We start from the raw sequence: 18,992 nt of genomic DNA on the forward strand, positions 1-18,992 counted from the left end.
GAGGCCTTCAGGGAGATGGATTGATACAGTGGCTGCGATGATGGGCTTGAGTATAGCATGGATTGTGGGGCTGGCGTGGGATCGGGCAGTGTTTCGTTCTGTTGTGCATGGGGTTGCTATGAGTCGGAAACGACTCGACAGCACTTAACAACACAACAACAACAAGAATAGGCTCTGTTTGGCAAGCTCAGCAGGGACATACAAGAAGCTGACAACAGGAAAGGAGACAGATGATGAGTGTATAAGTGCTGTCAAATAGTGAATAGAGGAGCATAGTACCCTTCTTGTGTAAATAACATACAAACAAAACAAAGAAAATGAAAATCATGGGCAAGTCACTACATCATACAATCACCAATTAAATATAAACAAAAAAAACCACAATGCCTTGCAGACAACAAAGCATCACAATCCACACAAAGAAGCAAGATAAAGCAGGAGAAACAAGGGATCAAGATACAGATCCAAAACACATCCCTGAGGAAGAAGCAGCATTGGAACTCCCTGATAAGGAATTCAAAAGAATTATTTAGGTATCTTCAAGGAACTGAGAGACAGATCAAGAAAAACAGAGAACAATTTTGAAAGACAATACAAGGACAAAATGACAAAATGGAAAATTAGAAATGATTCAAAATCTACACACAGCAATCCAGAAGATAAATACTAAATTTTCAGAAATAGATAGACATTGAATATGCAAAGGAGCAGAATTCAATCAATGGAAGACAGAATTAGGCAGATTGAAGGCAAATACCTGAAAACTTCTTTGGAAAGGGATAAATCAGAATACAGATCAAAACAAAATGAAGAAAGCCTAAGGACCATGTGGGATACATCAAAAGGAATAACCTACATATCATTGGAATTCCAGAACAAGATGAGTAAAATAAAACCAATGAGAAAATTGTCTAAGATTTGTTGTAAGAGAACTTCCCTGGTATGATGAAAGGTGAGTAAATATCCATTCAGGAAGTCCAATGAACCCCAAACAGGTAGACCCCAAAAGACAATCACCAAGACATATAATCCAACTTATAAAAACCGAAGAAAAAGAAAGAATCATGAGAGCAGCATGGGAAAAATGAAAAATTACCTACAAGGGGCAACCAGTAAGGGTAAGCTTGGATTTCTCAACAGAAACTATGCACTGAAAGAGAAAAATTTCCAATGAAGAATTATATACCCAGCAAAATGGTCCCTCAAATATGATGGTGAAATTAGGACATTTCCAGATAATCAGAAATTAAGGGAATTTGTTAAAACCAGACCAATCTTACAAGAGATGCTAAAGAAAGCCCTTTGGACAGAAAAGCAACAACAGCCAACAACAACTGACCATTAACACACATGATGATATAACCCAGAAACCAACCCAGCTATGGAATTATCCAGAGTAAAGAAGCTTATAAGATTGTAAACAGGGAACCAGAGACATCAATTGACAAATGAGGACAACCACAAACCAAAAAGAGGAAAACAACTGCGTTATTACAGAACTTCTAGATGGTAGGGAAGTCAAGACAATTACAAGATAGAACAGAGTGTTCTAAACTTGGAAAGAAAAATACAAATCACAGAGTAACCTCGAAGAAAAATGATAAACCTTTACATCAAAAAAGAGGACCAGCATAAATATTCAGCAAATACTAAAACAATAGCAATGAAGGAAGTGATAACACGATTCATGAACAAAATGAGCTCAGCATAGAAAATTATAAATTTCTATAATTTATAGACAAAGAAATCGACAAGACGATAAAGCGCATAAAAATGACAGTAACAAATTCATATTTGCTGATAATTACATATCTGGCAAGGGACTTATCTCTAAGATTTACAGTGGAAGAGTGGATGACCAAACCATGGTACATACACATAATGGAATGCTACGCAGCACTAAAGAATAATGTAGAATCTGCAAAACACCTCATAATATGGATGAACTTGGAGTACATTATGCTGAGTGAAATAAGTCAATCACAGAAGGACAAATATAGCATTAGTTTGTTGTTGTTTAGGGTCAAGGAAAGGTTTATATATGGAGGGAAACTTTTCTTTGTTGGTTGCCAAGGGTGGGAGGGAGGGAGGGAACACTGCCAGCCTTCTGGTTAGCAGTCAAGTGCCTTAGGTACTATGCTACCAGAGCTCCTGTGTGTGTGTGTGTGTGTATATACACATACATACATACATACATACATATATACGTATACACACACATACAGGGGAGCTCTGGTAGCATAGTGGCTAAGGCACTTGACTCCTAACCAGACGGTTGGCGGTTCAAACCCACCAGCCACTCTTCGGAAGGAAGATGGGGAAATCTACTTCCGTAGGGATACTGCCTCAGAAACCCAAGGAGGGGTCGCTATGAGTCGGATCCAACTCCACGGTACATGACAACAACATACACATACAGAGAGATCAGTGCTCATTGATGGTTACCAGAGATGGAATGGTGGGAAAAGCACTCTTGATATAGTACACACCTTATTATTTCTGCTGATGGGACAGGCAGCATCGAATGTGAGTGCAGCGCACACAATGTGACCAAGAAAAATGATGTTACTAAGAAGTGCACAGCAGCACACACTTTGGCAGCACATAAACTAAAATTGGAACAATAAAGACAAGATTAGCATGGCCCCTGCACCAGGATGACGCACAAATTCATCAAGTGTTCCTTATTTTTCAGATTCCCAACATGATATAGGGGCTATGCTAAGGTCTGAGGCAAAAATTCCATTTTGAATCAAAAGTAACCTCTGCACCAGGAACATAGCCTGTCTTTCTTGTAATTTTCCACTGTAACTTGACAAAATTACTTGGCAAACAATTTGAGAAAACAATGTAATGTTTTACATGTTTTTTTGCTGCCTGGAAAGCCAGGTCCAAATGAATTCTCAGAACAGATGCCTACGCAAAACAGACTTTAGAACTAGGCACGTCCTCCCGGCAGTGACACAAGGAGGGCCTCATGATTGTTTTGAGGCCAGATGTACACAATTTAATGATTATTTTGTAACTTTAAAAAACAACTTTAGAAACATATGTAATCTCCCACCAATACGATTTACCATCACACAATTTTATAACTACCACCTAGATGTCAAGCAATCACTGAATTTTTACTGAATTTCCTTTAATAAACATATTGCAATCTCTATTCCTTTGATCACTAGTTCAGAATCCTCTGGTCTTCATGATTTTCAATTTGCAAAATGCTTTACTCCTCAATGAATGTGCTTTACTTTTAATTTCAAATTAAAAAAAGAAGTGCACAAGAGAAAGGGATGTTTTGGAAGCTATGCTGAAACCTCTCCACCATGGGTGACCCTGCAGATACCTGAAATAACAGTGGTGTAGTCTTCAGCCTCACAGCAACACACAAGCCACCACAGTATGACAAACTGACAGATGAGTGGTAGGTTTCTGATAAAGGATATTACACATACAATTTTGCAACACCACCAACACCAAAAAATATGTGTGGCAACCTAAATATGTATATAAGCATGTATGTGTATGGGTATGAATAAGCTGGTACTTATGTGTGCACAGACAGATGTATCCACAGGTGCATATATATAAATATACATACATACACATTCATATATATATATGTGTGTGTGTGTGTGTGTGTGTGTGTGCATTCATGAATATTCATATATATATAACAAACCATGTAGGAGACACAGTCACAGATTGAGTTTAGACAAAACCAAACTCCCTGTGTGAGTGAGTTTCTGGATTTGAAGGCTTAGGACCAAAATCTCATGAAACTACTAAGTCAATTGTAATAATATAGTTCATGTGTTCTACATCTCAATGAGGTGAGTCATATCTGGGGTCTTAAAAGTTTTCAAGTGGCCATCTAAGATATAAATATTGATCTTTCCCATTAGGAACAAAAGAGAAAGAAGGAAACCAAAGACACAAAGAAAGTAGTCCATAGGACTAAGAGTCTACATGAACCACACTTCATGTATCCTGAGAACAGAAGAACTAGATGATGCTACCATTACCAACCACTCTGATCAGGGCAAATAACAGACTGGGTCACAAAATAAAGAACATCAACTATTAGTAAAGAGTTCCTTTTAAAATAAAAGTCTATCATAGAGTAAATGGTCAAAATTAACTCTAATGTAAAGATGAGAAGGTGAGAGGACAGGGAAACCACAGCACAGGAAACTATACAACAAGAAAGAAACAAATGAGAATGACAACACATTGTGAAAAAAAACAATAGGGTGGAATAATTTATTCAGAAATTGTTAAACGGGAACCAATTTTGCCCTAAAATCTTTTACCTTAAACATAAAAAAATAGTTAATAAAAAATTGACATAATGAAACCCGTGAGAGCTGCAAATTGATGAGACGGCCTTTTTTTCTGGGTCTCACAAGCTTTCTGCCTTTCACAAGCTGCACTTTTCTACTGCTCATATTGTGGAAAATATTTAAATTTTCTTTCTTTGACAGGTTTGTACCTTACACATGTTCCAGCTTACACAGGTTTTAATGTATTTTCCAGTCATAAAATGAGTGACAGAAAAGTGGTAAGACTGTGCCTTGTCAAAGACAGAAAACTCGTGAAACCTGGAAAAACAAGGCAGTCTCTTAACTTCCAGCTCTCAACAGATGTCAATGTATTAGCATTCTAGTGTAATAAGACGGGGTATCTTTTTAAACTATCTGCTTATGCCAGACATTAAATAAATACTTTTACAATCTTAAAAAAAAAAAATCACTTGAGCATTTTCACTGCTTCATCTATTTTGTTGAAGGAAGAAGTCAAAGCTGCACTGAAGGAATTGGCAAAAAAACAAGGCTCCAGGAATTGATGGAATGCCTGTTGAGATGTTTCACAAACAGATGCTGCACTGGAGGCACTCACTCATCTATGCCAAGAAATTTGGAAGATGGCTACCTAGCCAATTGAGTGGAAGAGATTCATATTTGTACCCATCACAAAGAAAGGTGATCCCACAGAATGTAGAAATTATCGAACAATATCATTAATATCACACACAAGTAAGATCTTGCCGAAGATAATTCAAAAACGGTTTCCCTGGTATATTGACAGAGAACTTTCAAAAATGCAAACTGGATTCAGAAGAGGATTTGGAATGAGGGATATCATTGCTGATGTCAGTTGTATCATGGCTCAAAGCAAAGAATACCAGAAAGATGTTTACTTGTGCTTTATTGACTCTGCAAAAGCATTCAGTTGTGTAAATCATAACAAATTATTAAAATTGAGAAGAATAGAAATCCCAGAACACTTAATTGTGCTCATGAGGAACATGTACATGGACCAGGAGGCTATTGTTCGAACAGAGCAAGGGGATACTATATGGTTTAAAATCAGGAAGGAAGTGCAGCAGTGTTGTATCCTTTCACCATACTTATTCAGTCTGTATGCTGAACAAACAATCTGAGAAATTGGAATATATGAAGAAGAGCATGGCATCAGGATTGGAGGAAGACTCAATAACAACCTGTGAGGACACAACTTTGCTTGCTGTAAGTGCCAATGATTTGAAGCACTTACTAATGAAGATTAATGACTACAGTTTGTAGTGTAAATTACATCTAAACATAAAGAAAATGAAAATCCTCACAACTGGACCAATTAGCAGCATCATGATAAATGGAGAAAAGATTGAAGTTGTCAAAGATTTCAAATTACTTGGTGCCACCATCAATACCAATGGAAGCAGTACTTGAGAAATCATATGACATACTGCACTGAGTAAATCTGTTCCAAGAGACCTCTTTAAAATGTTCAAAAAAAGCAAAGATGTCTATTTGAAGAATGTTGTTGTTATTGTTGTTAGGTGCCATTGAGTGGGCTCAGACTCAGAGACCCTATGTACAACAAAATGAAACTCTGCCCAGTCTTGTGCCAGCGTCATGATCCTTGCTATATCTGAGCCCATTGTTGCAACCACTGTGTCTATCTCTCTTATTGAGGGCCTTCCCCTTCTTTGTTGACCCTCTACTTTACCAGACATGACAGCTTTCTCTAGGGAATGGTTCCTTATGACAACATGACCAAAGTAGGTGAGACGAAGTCTAGCTGTTCTTGCTGCCAAGGCTGCACTTCTTCCAGGATTTGTTAGTTCCTTTAGCAGACCATGGTACTCGTACCATTCTTCTCCAACACCACAACTCAAAAGCATCAACTCTTCTTCAGTCTTCCTTATTCATTGTCCAGCTCTCACATGCATAAGAGGCGCTTAAAAATAGCACGGATTGGGTTAGACGCACCTTAGTCTTCAAGGAGACATCTTTGCTCTTCATCACTTGTCCAATGGAATACGTCACTGGTATTTTGACTGCTGCTTCCATTAGTGTTGATTGTAAAACCAAGTAGTATGAAATCCTCAACAACTTCAATCTTTTCTCCATCCACCATGAAGCTGTTTACTGGACCAGTTGTGAGTATTTCTGTTTTCTTTATATTGAGGTGTAATCCATACTATAGACTGCAGTCTTTAATGTTCATCAGTAAGTGTTTCAAGTCATCCTTACTCTCAGCAAGCAAAATTGTGTCATCTGTGTATCGCAGGTTCATAATGAGTCTTCCTCCAATCCTGATGCCGCATTCTTCTTCATATAATCCAACTTCTTGGAGTATTTGCTCAGCACACAAGTTGAATGCATGGTGAAAGGATACAAGGATACAACCTTGACTTACTCTCTTCTTGATTTTGAACCATGCAGTGTACCCTTGTTCTGTTTGAACGATAGCCTCCTGATCTATGTACAGGTTCCTCATGAGTACAGTCAAGTGTTCTGGAATTCCCATTCTTCTCATTATTATCCATAATTTGTTATGATCCACACAATTGAAAGCTTTTGCATAGTCAATAAAACATAAGTAAACTTCTTTCTGGTATTCTTTGCTTTCAGCTAAGATCCATCTGACATCATCAATGATATCCCTCATTCCCCATCCTCTTCTGAATCCAGCTTGCATTTCTAAAAGCTCTCTGTCAATATACAGGTGCAACTGTTTTTGAATTATCTATAATAAGATTTTACTTACATGTGATATTAATGATATTGTTTGATAATTTCCACATTCTGTGAGATCATCTTTCTTTGGAATGGGAACAAATACGGGTCTCTTCCAGTCAGCTGGCCAAGTAGCTGTGTTCCAAATCTCTTGGCACAACTAAGGGAGTGCCTCCAACGGGCATGTGTTTGTTGAAACATCTCAATGGGTATTCTGTCAATTCCTTCAGCACATCTTCAACTTTTCATTCAATACCTTTGGTTCTTGATCATATAGCACTTCCTGAAATGGATGAACCGACCAAGTCTTTTAATACAGTAACTCTGTCTATTCCGTCCATCTTCTTTTGATGCTTCCTTCCTCATTCAATATTTTACCCATAGAATGTTTCAATATTGCAACTTGAGGCTTACATTTTTTCCTCAGTTCTTTCAGCTTGAGAAATGCTGAGTGTGTTCTTCTGTTCTGTTTTTCTAACTCCAGGTCTGCACATTTCATTACAGTAACTGGCTTTGTCTGCTCAAGCTGCTCTTTGAAATCTTCTGTTCAGCTCTATTATCTTGTCATTTCTTCTGCACCAGTTGATTTTCTGAAAGTAAACTGCTAGGCCTTTGATATCAAGGTGCCTCTTGATAGAACCTTTTTCTTAGTAATTGCAAGTTTAACCTTTGCGCCACCCAGGGATTCTACACACAGAATATACATCGACCTCATCATTTCACTCAACTTTTCATTTAACTTCTATCAGATGTTCAAGATTGTCCTGAACAACTCCAGGAAACCCCAACCTGTAATTCTCAAAGTTTTTTTTTTTTTTTTTTTTTATTGTGATTTGGGTGAAAATTTACAATTCTCAAAGTTTTTGATGACTTGGAAAGAACACATAATGAAAACCACAGCAATACTATTTCAAGATACCAATTCAAATTCAAAATATTCAATATTCTAAAACAGTTTTGTTTAAGCTCCATATTCATATCTTCAACAAAAATTTATTGAGTGCCAACTACATTCTGGGCATTGATCCAGGGAATAGCAGCAAACAATATGAGTATTTTAAATAAGCTCACTTACAAAGTCTGAGAAGAAGTTTTATTAAAATTATGATTCTTACATGTAATCAATCATTTATAAAACCAATTTCTTTTTTTTTTCCTCAGACAATGAAAGATCAACACTTGGCTTTCTTATTAAGATTATACTTCTAAGTTGTCATTAGAAGATATCAAAACTTTTAATGCCTTGGGAACAATACTCTATTTCACTTCTTATCTCTAGATTATTTTTATATTTGTGAAAAACATCAGATATATATCACTATATACTGAAATGACCTATTTATTCTGAAAAGAAACACTGTACAAAGGAAAGAATAAGTTTGCTCCAGCTGCTTCATGAAAAATGCTAAACAAATAATCTTTGCAACTAAGAATGGTTAAAGAGGATTTAAACACATAAAAGGACTTAAACAGAAAGTTGCTATCAAAATTTTTAAGCTGGAGATTTCATGGTAGCATAGTGCCTAAGGCACTTGACTGCTAACCAGAAGGCTGGAGGTTCAAACCCACCAGCCAGTCCTGGGAAGGAAGGTGATACTGCCTCGGCAACCCAAGGAGGGGTCACTATGAGTTGGGTCCAACTCGACGGCACATAACAACAACAACAAAATAGAAATTGAGGTATACACCAAAATTCTGTTTGTGTCATCATCATTTTAACATACTAGAGAAGTTTTAAAAGGTAGGAAGGACGAAGCATCCAAAATCCCACCAACTTGCTCTCTTTTGGGTCACTCACCTTATAAGAAATCATGAAGATATTTTCACTCTCGATAGTAGGTGTTCTGGTGATCTACTGCCACTCTGATAGGAATATACCACAAATAGGATGGTCTTAACAAACAGGAGTTTATTCTTACAATTTGGAGGCTTGAAGTCCAAGTTCAAAGTGCCAGGCTCTAGGGGCTGGGTGAAAGCCCCTCAGCCTTGGGGTCCAGCTCTGCCTCCTGTTCCCGGTCCACTGGAGCTAGAGGCGTTTCTTCACTCAGACAGTTGCTGGCTGCTGAGGCTGAAAAGCCCCAAGGTTGACAAGTAAAAAAGGCACAGCCCCGATGTTACCAAACCACATGGCAGGCCATTAACTTAAGTCCATCCTAAGTCCCATGGTCGGCAGAGCATGGCAGACTGCTGAACAACGACATGGCTACATGCAGGGTCAAAGCATGATAGGCTAGAGACCATTTCCAAGGCTTCTCCTTAAATACAGGACACAGACCACATTCCAAAAGATACGGTCTCAGCTGCTTGTGGTAGATCCCACCATGGAGGTGATTGCCAGTCTCATCATGGGGAATAACTACAACCAGCTGCCCAGCCACTCAACCAGGGCCAGCCAAGTTGACACACAAACATAACTACCACAATTCCACCCCTTGTCAACTTGGCATCTGTACAGATGTTCACCAGGTGGCATCTGTACAGATGTTCACCAGGTGGCATCTGTACAGATCTCCTCCACTGGGTGGCTCTAGTCCCCTAGTTCCTCTAAGTGGTGACCTTACCCCCTTGGCCGGTGGGCTGCATTCCTCTCCCTCTTGGGCATGGTAGCCCTGCCCCCTCACTCTTGGTCAGCAGCTCTGACTCCCTCCCACTAGCTCACATGAATGAGCAGCCCCACACTCCAGAACCAAGTTGGTGAAAGCCTGGCTCTTGGAAACCTAAGGAGCTGTGATCATTCCACCCCCAAAGGCCATGGCCCTACCCTTTTAGGCTGAGGCAGCTTTGATTCCATTTCCTTGGTCTCCATTTCTATCGATTAATGCCCGAGGGCAACCCATTCCACCAGGAACCTTCTTGCCCCAAAGCAATTAAGCTTTCTTGCTCCATGGGCGGCCAACCTGCTACTCCATTTCAAGCCAGTCTCTTCTACCAATTAATGCCTGAAGGCAACCTATTCCACCAGGAAGCTCCCTAATCAAAGGCATTATGCTTTCTCCTCCGTGGGCTGGTAAGGCTGTCGCTGTCTCATGCTGGTTCTCTTGGCTCTGCTTCTGCCGTCTCTCATGCGGGTCTCTGGGCTCTACTCCTGCCGTCTCTCATGCTGTATGCCGGGGTCTGTCTGCCAGGGTCTTGGGTCAAGGACGCACTCCATTCCTGTTTCCACATTTTAGGTATCTGTCAGAGCAGCACCCCACTCCCAGTACCAAATTCTTTCTGGTTACCTAGTGTCACTCTGACAGGCTGCTGAACAACGACGTGGCTACATGCAGGGTCCAAGAATGCCATAGACTAGAGACCACTCCCAAGGCTTCTGCTTAAATATAGGAAGCAGACTACATTCCAAAGGCAGCTACTCAGCTGCTTTTGGTAGATCCCACCATGGAGTTGATTGCCAGTCTCATCATGCGGAATAACTATCACCAGCTGCCCAGTCACTCAACCAGGCCCAGCCAAATTGACACACAAACATAACTACCACAGTAGGCAAGTCAGTAAAGGGTTCAGAAGTAACTAATAGACATAGAACTATCAGTTCCAGATATTAGGATCTAATCCCTGCCATTTATTTCAGCAAACATGTGAGGTACTATGTGGAGGCAAGACACAAAAGAACAAAGCAAAATGAAGCCTTCTTGTTTAGAAATATGTATGTAGGAGAAAAGGGCAAGGAAATTATTATAATAAAGTTCAGAATGGGAAGTTTATCATGGTTCCTTATGGGAACCTACTGATGTTTCTACCTGAGTGTTTGACTGAATTTTTACCTGAGTGATTGTTTCATAAACATATGCTGTACATTTAAGTCCAAGTTCAAAGTGCCAGGCTCTAGGTGCTGGGTGAAAGCCTCTTAGCCTTGGGGTCCAGATCTGCCTCCTGTTCCCAGATCATTGGAGCTAGAGGCATTTCTTCACTCAGACAGCTGCTGGCTGCTGAGGCTGAGAAGCCCCAAGGTTGACAAGTAAAAAGGCACAGTCCTGATATTACCAAACACAGCAGGCCATTAACTCAATGTAAACTGTACATTTATATGTTGTCATTTTTTCTGTTGAGATATTGCAGAACAAACAACACTAATGCTTAATAGGGGGCAGTGTGACGCAGTAGCAGAATTCTCACTTCCACATGAGAGACCTGCTTTACATGCCCAGCCAGCATATCTCATGCAGAGCTACCACCCATCATCAGTGGAGGCTTGTACATTGCTATGATTCTGGACAATTTTAAGCTAAAAAGGACTTGGAAGACAGGTCTGGTGATCTACTTTCAAAAATCAGCTGATGGAAATCCTATGGATCAAAAGCATCCAATCTTCACGTGATCATGGAGATGGTGGAGGACCAAGCAGCACTCTGTCCCATTTAGCATGGGATCACCTTGAATTGGGGGCCCACTCAATGTTAGCTAACAACAACAATAATGTTTAATAGCATTATTTTATAAACAAAGGTTCACAATTTCCCATTAAGTATTATGATGACTTTGGGGAGAAGATACTTTAATTATTTTTAGTGAAGAACGGATGTTGGATTTTGTGGTAGGGGATGTCTGAGATGGCCACAGTGCTTTCTGGTGAATACCACTTCCTGTTATTCACACCCTTGTGTGATCCTTTCCCACACTAAACAGGGCTGGATCAGAAAAGTCATTGAAGCTTGTTCCTTGATATCTTTTGGATCAATCACCTGAGGAAATCAAGCTGCCACATCATGAGGACACTTAATGATGAGAAACTGAGGTCTCTTAGAAATGACCTTGGAAATAGATCCTCCAGCCCCCAAGTTAATTTTCAGATGATGGCATCCCCATGTACAATCTGACTTTGTTCTAATATCAGAACCTCCCTCCTAAGCTGCTCCAGGATTCCAGACACTCAAACACTCCAGAGATAATAAGTGTTTATTGTTTAAAGCTGCTAAGTTTTGGGAGTAATTTATTACACAGCAGCAAATAACTAATATGGATTTTACACACACCTTAGAATGATCTGTACAAAAACATAAATCAGATAATACATTCTGAAATGTAGTACTTCAAAGGCTTCATGTTGCTCATTGAATGAAACCCAAACTCCTCACTTAGTCCTACAACACTTTTAATGATCTTACTCCTGCCAACATTTTTACCTTCACTTCATTCTATAATCTACTTCCTCAATTTCACTTGCCTTTTCTTAGATGATTCAAAATGTACCCTCTTGTAATTAGAGCAAGGAACTGGGAAGAGAGCTGTTACATTGCAGGGATTGCAGTCAATGAAATGTAAGAAAATGTCTATGAACTGCTGTATGGAAAATGAACTTGCTCTGCAAACTTTCACCCAAATCATAATGAAAATTAAAGAAAAAAAAAAAAAAAGTACCCTTTTTCTTGACCAGGGCCTTTCCACTTGCTGTTATCTCTGCTTGCCCTTCCATGTCTCTGTATTTGTCATTCTGGTCCCAGAAGCCTTCCTAGATGACCCATGTTTAGTGGGGGAAGTCTTCTGAGACAGTAAATCTTTACAGAAGTGGATTGCCCAGTCTTCCATCCGTGGAGTGGCTGGTGGGTTTGAACAGCCAACCTTCTGCTAGCAGTCAAATGCCTTAGACACTACACCAATAGCCTGGAAAACCCTATAGGGCAGTTCGACTCTGCAACATGGGATCTCACTATGAGTTAAAAATTGACTCAAAGGCACCTAACAATAACACCTGAGATACGCAAGAGAAATATATTGAAAAATAAGAAACATATAGTCTATGGGAACACTTTAAAAATATCCATGAGGACAAAAAAAGACAATGAACAAATGGAAAGACATAGTAGGTTAGATAGGAAGACTAAACAATAATAAGATACAAATTCTCTGATTCCAATAAAAACACCAATAAGATTTTTTTTTTCATTCAATTAGACAACGTAATTATAAACTGATATGGAAAATTAAGCAAGCCAAGAATAGTCAGGAAAGTTTTGAAAAATTAAAAATAACAAGGAGGAATTACTCCATCAGCTATTGAAACACTTTATAAAACCTAAATAATTAGAGCAATCTCATGCTGATACAGAATAGACATAGAAGATTGACATAACAGAATAGAAACTCACTAATATAAATGACTGCAAAAATCAATCGAGAAAAGATATACAATAAAATCAGTGGTGTTGGAATGACATGGTAGCCATCTGGTAAAACATAAGTTGTATCTGTTACTAACACTCTTTGGTGATTAGTTTCATGTATCACCTTATCCAGGCTTTGTTGTTGTTAAGTGCCGTCGAGTCGTTTCCGACTCATAGCAACCCCATGCACAGCAGAACGAAACACTGCCTGATCCCATGCCAGCCCCAAAATCCCTGCTATACTTGAGCCCATCATCGCAGCCACCGTGTCAATCCATATCGTTGAAGGCCTCCCCCTCTTTCGTTGACCCTCCACTCTACCAAGCATGAAATCCTTCTCCAGGCTAGTTTTCAATTATTTAATCAAACACTAATTTAGGTGTTTTTATGTAGGTATTTTGTAGATCTGGTTAACATCTACAATCAGTTGGCTTTAAAGGTTACTCTCCATAATGTGTGTGAGCCTCTGTAATGTGAGCTGAGAAAACTGAAGAATACTGAGGTTTCCCGGAGAAAAAGAAAGTATTGCTTTAAGAATTGAACATGACAAGTAGTTAGTTGGACCTGCAGGCTCAGGACCATGGTCACAGGGAAAATCAAGTTCATTTGGCATAACATACTACACAAAAACATTGTTCTATATCCTACTTTAGCAAGAAGTGACTGGGATATTATTAAAAGCTTGCAAGCAGACATCTAGATGCAATGATGGGTCTCTTCTCATCCAGAGCAAAGAAGAATGAAGAAAAGCAAAGACACAGAAACAATTAATCCAAGTGACTGGTACACCATGTGATCCTCAGCCTATATGACTATGAGACCAGAAGAACTAGATAGTGCCCAGCTACCACTGGCAACCACTCAGAGGGAGATCTATGTAGGAGATCCTGGATAGAGTGGAAAAGCAATGTGGAACAAAACGCAAAATAATAAAAAAAAAAAGTGGTGGGGGGGGACCAGGTTTGCTGGTGCGATAGAGCCTGGTGGAACCGTAGACACTATGGCCCCTAGCTCCCCTCAGGTCTGGAATTCAACCCACTCCTGTGGCTTCCAGCCAAACAAAAGACAGCCATATAAGCTGAACATTTACATTAGGTAGACACACTCCTTGGAGAGATCAATCATGGGAGAATAGAAAGTCTGTGTATGTACAGGGAGACAGCTTGGGAGGGCAGGAGTGCATGGGAGGGAAGGACACAGGGAAGAGGTAACTATGAAGAGGAAGTGGGAGGGCAGCTGTTGCACTGTGGGAAATTGCAGTCAATGTAAGAGAAAGTGTATGTGAACTGCTGTATGGAAAATGAATGTGCTCTGTAACCTTTCACCAAAATCACAATAAAAAATAAAAATAAAAATAAAAAGATAAGAATTGACCATAAACTCAAGGCTGAGTTCCCAGGTTTTAAGACTGTCCTACAGATCTCAGACTTGCTAGCCTCATGATCATGAGAGCCAATTCCATAAAATAAAATTTGCTATTAGTTCTGTTTTTCTGGAGAACACTAACTGATATACTCTCTAAGCCAGGTGTCATGAATTGAATTGTGTCCCCAAAAATTATGTTATTAATCCTAAACCTCTGTTATCTGTGGGCAGAATCTCATTGGGAACAGAACTTTCTTTGTTATATTGAGACAATACAAGTGTATGGCATGTCTTAAGTCAATCACCATTGAGATATAAAAGAACAGATTAAATACAGAGAACAAATCACACATGGAGGGAAAGATCCGTGCCACGTGAAGATCACCAAGGAACCCAGGAGCACAAGCTGAAAAGAAACAAGGACCTTCCTCCAGAGCTGGCAGAGATAGAAAGCTTTCCTCCAGAGCCTGTGCCCTCAATCCAGATTTCTAGCCTCCAAAAGTGTGAGAAGATAAATGTTTGTTAAAGCCAGCCAGTTGTGGTACTTCTGTTATAGTACCAAAAAGAAACTAAGCTGCCAGGATAAATTCAAAGAGGATAAATATTTACATACACACACATTATGATAGCACAAAAAATTAGTTTATTATTTATAATAATAAGTGGGGGATATTTTTTTAATTAAAATACTATATCTTATGTGGAGAGATTGGGACTCTCATACACTGCTGGTGGGACTGTCAAAATGATATCAACACTAGGGAAAGCAGTATGGCAATTCCTTAAAAAGCTGAAATTAGAAATACCATTTTACCCAGCAATCCCATTACTAGGTATATATAAACCAGGATAAGAACATGTATGTGCAGACCCATGTACATCACAGCACTATTTACAATAGCAAAAAGATGGAAACAACCTACGTGCCCATCAACAGAAGAATGGATAACCAAACTGTGGTATATACACACAATGGAATACTATACAACACTAAAGAATATTGTAGAATCTGAAAAACACATAACATGGATGAACTTGGAGGACATTATGCTGAGCGATATAAGTCAATTACAGAAGGACAAATATAGTATTAGTTCATTATTATAAAACGTCAAGGAAAGGTTTATATATAGAAGGAAATTTTTTTTTTGGTTATCAGGGTGGGGAGGGGAGGAGAGGGAACACCACCAAAAAAAAAAAAAAAAAAAAGAAGCATTGATCCATGTCACTTTAGTTTTGTGTATTTCACTGTACATAAATTATATTTCAATAAAAAGAATTTTTTTACAAAATACTGTAACATAAAAAGCAATAAAAGAAAAGATGGAAATTATTTACTATACATAAAATAGAAAGTCTGAATAATAAAAACCATGACATAATGGGAAAATATATTTGCAGCTTTTATAACAAATGGCCAATTTTCTTAATGTATTAAGAGTTTCAATAATCAATAAAAGACTAACCATCTGAATATATTACTTTTTTCAAAGGTTTGAATAAAATGTAGAAAACAATCTGGCTACCATTTGGATACATCTTCATCAAAGTCTCCTACACTTACATATTGAGTTGTATGAGTGCATGTTTCACAGAATCTAAAAAAATACTAAATTCCATAGCTGATTGGCACAGTGTGAAAATGATGGCATAGTGCCTAAGGCATTTGACTGATAACCAGAAGGCTGGCAGTTCAAATGTACCAGCCACTTGGAAGGAAGATTGGGCAATCAACTTCTGTAGAGATACTGCCTGGAAACCCAAGGAGGGGTCACTATGAGTCAGAAATGACTCAACAACAGTAAGTTTTATACACTAGTAAGAAGTCAACATAGGAAGTAAGAGTTAACAACCACAAACCTCCTTTCCCATCCCAACTATTCACATTGAAAGATATTTTAGAGGGCTTTAGACTACTTGGGAAGGAAAACTGAGATTTATGTTAGCAAGATAATCTCGACTAACATTTGTATGATTAGAGGACAAAGCAATGAACACACAAACATCAATTTACATCAAGTGGATGCTGACTGATACAACTCTATATGATAGAATAGAACTGCCTCATCGGGTTTCCAAGGCTATAAATTGTTACGGAAGCAGACTGCCACATCTTTCTCCCATGGAGTGGTTGGTGGGTTCAAACTGCCAACCTTTTGATTAGTAGTCAAGTGTTTACCCACTGCACCATCAAAACACCACATGCAATGAACTAGAAGTCACATAAACCTAGACTCAAAATCTGTGGTGTTGTACACAACTCTGGGCCAATTTCCTCACATCTGCAAATGAGATGACTGATAGATCTTAATTCCTGTTTGTATCGATGTTATCTAGCACAGTGCCTGGGAACAGAAAATACTCAATAAGCACGAGTTCTTTACTTAGCTTCCTCCTTCTGAAGTCAGTTTTACTCAAATTACACCCAGATTGTAATAAATTGAAGGCAGGTGTTTTAATTGGGACTTGACTTTATTGTATGCAACAGAAAACACAAAAATAAAATTTCTCTTTCATTTTAAAAGAATTCAGATTTAAGAAGAACTGGGGTTTACTAAAAGATAAGAAAAATAAATTTACAAGATAACAGCTACATTATAGATATAGGGAGTAGTTAATCAGTATGGAAATAGGTCAGATTACTCCATCATTGATTTTCTTTACAATATGAAATTAATAAAATATATACTGTTTTTGTGCGGGGGGTAGGGGAGAAGAAGAAGAAGAACTGGGGCTGGTATGACATCTCAATTGGAATCATCAGGGACTCCAGCTCCCACCTTTCTTTCCAGTATCCTAGTAATATTTTTCAATGTCAAATTACTTCATAGTTTCAGATGGCTGTTGGTGTTCCAACCATCAAATCTGTGTTCATATAACACTGAGCTGCTAACTGAAGGGTGTGTGGTTCAAACTCACCAGCCATTCTGCCAGAGAAAGATGTGGCAGTCTGTTTCATAAAAATGTATAGCCTTAGAAACCCTACAGGGGCATTTGTAGTCTCCTATAAAGCACCTATGAGTCAGAAGAGACTTGACTGTCAAGGGGTTTGGTGTTTTGGTTAAACATAATTAAATTGAAAAAAACTTCAAGATACCCAAACCCAATACCATGGAGTTCATTCTCACTAATAGAGGCGCTAAGGAAAGAGTAGAACTGTCCCTATAGGGTTTCCAATGCTGTAATCTTTTTCCCGTGTAGGGGCTGGTGGGTTTGAACCAGGGATCCTTTGGTAAGCAGCTGACCCCTCCTTACCACTGCACCACCATGGCACCTTTTCATCAAGATGCGGTAACTGATAAAGTAAGATATAAAATGTATAGTTTAGTACCAACTGAATGTGCTATCTAATTATAAATGCATTGAGTTATTTCTAAAAGTTCATAAAAAACTGGTCAAAGTTGTGACTTTGAGGAATAGGAAGAAGACAGATGGGTAACAACTGGGAATGGCTATAATCTTTTGTTCATTTGACATAAAACTGTATGTGTTAAAAGCATTCTAAAGGTATCCACCCACCACCCCAGCCAGAGACAAATCACTTCCCTCTACTTCATTATGGAGTGGATAGATTTTTCTAGCCTACATTTTCATTGGGGGGAAGGGGTATTATTTATTTATTTTACATATGGAATCAACCCATTTTCAAAAATCTATAAATAGCAAATACTTACCCACTTAGCAATTGGACATCCATGAGAGCTTTTTCCTTCTTTTCCCGTATACACCACTATTTCTATTCTTATTGCATTTCCTTTTTGGCCAAATCTGTGTACAAAACACAGTGGAGGGAAGATACTAATTAATTATGGTCCATCCTCAAACCCTAAAGCTTTTGGCATCTTAATGTACATGAGACAGATTTGCATAAATTCGAAATTAAACGGTGTTCTGAATTTTCTTTTTTGTGACACATATTTTTATTCGTATTCAGTTCTGTTTACTTATCCTTAAAAATCACTCTTTAAAAATGGCTTGGCTCCAGGACAAACAAAAGGAATGAATGCAGTGTCAATGCTGGTAATTTGAACTGTTTCTATCATTGTACAATAATATACAAATAAGTATTTCTGAATTTAACAAAAACATTAGCCCTGTTTTGTGGGTGGCTTGTTGAGTGTCCAACAATTCATAGGATGCGTGACTCTGTAGGGACACGAGGATACTCCTCTGTTCCTGGGCCCTAAGAGACATCCAGCTCATGTTCCTGAAGGGTTTCCATTCACCTCAAGCTTGTTCCCAGTTGTAATTTATCTGCATTGACTCAGGTCCACAATAAAGAATGGTTTTGACAGGGAAGTATTTGTCCTCACCTATTCTCCATGATTTCCCTGACAGCAGCAACACTTGGTCCTGCCCCAAGGTGTGTATAATATGGACCTTTGTCTTTTTGTATAACTCGATCTGTGGAAGGAATAAGATTATTAGATCCAAAGCTTTTACAGAATTTCACAAGGGCAAGGAGGAGGTATAGTTCACTAATTTCTTTTTCAATATAGAA

The 18,992-nt window shown here is 38.7% G+C and overlaps 1 protein-coding gene and 1 non-coding gene across 2 annotated transcripts in view; one reads left to right on the forward strand and one right to left on the reverse strand.

The window, feature by feature from the left end:
- Positions 1 to 18,992, reverse strand: part of TET1 (tet methylcytosine dioxygenase 1) — a 170,978-nt gene that overhangs the window by 37,908 nt on the left and 114,078 nt on the right. Inside the window, exons 4-5 of the mRNA XM_042780920.1 lie at positions 18,805 to 18,895; positions 18,166 to 18,259 (exon numbers count right to left, since the gene is read on the reverse strand). Of these exons, the coding sequence (XP_042636854.1) occupies positions 18,166 to 18,259; positions 18,805 to 18,895 (185 nt within the window). The remainder of the gene's footprint in view (positions 1 to 18,165; positions 18,260 to 18,804; positions 18,896 to 18,992) is intronic.
- Positions 2,586 to 2,692, forward strand: LOC122149989. Its single transcript, XR_006163426.1, has one exon. It is a non-coding gene; the product is annotated as a U6 spliceosomal RNA (small nuclear RNA).

This window comes from Orycteropus afer, unplaced genomic scaffold, assembly GCF_000298275.1.
Source record: "Orycteropus afer afer isolate SDZICR_OR568_19922 unplaced genomic scaffold, OryAfe1.0 scaffold00070, whole genome shotgun sequence".
Lineage (NCBI taxonomy): Eukaryota > Metazoa > Chordata > Mammalia > Tubulidentata > Orycteropodidae > Orycteropus > Orycteropus afer.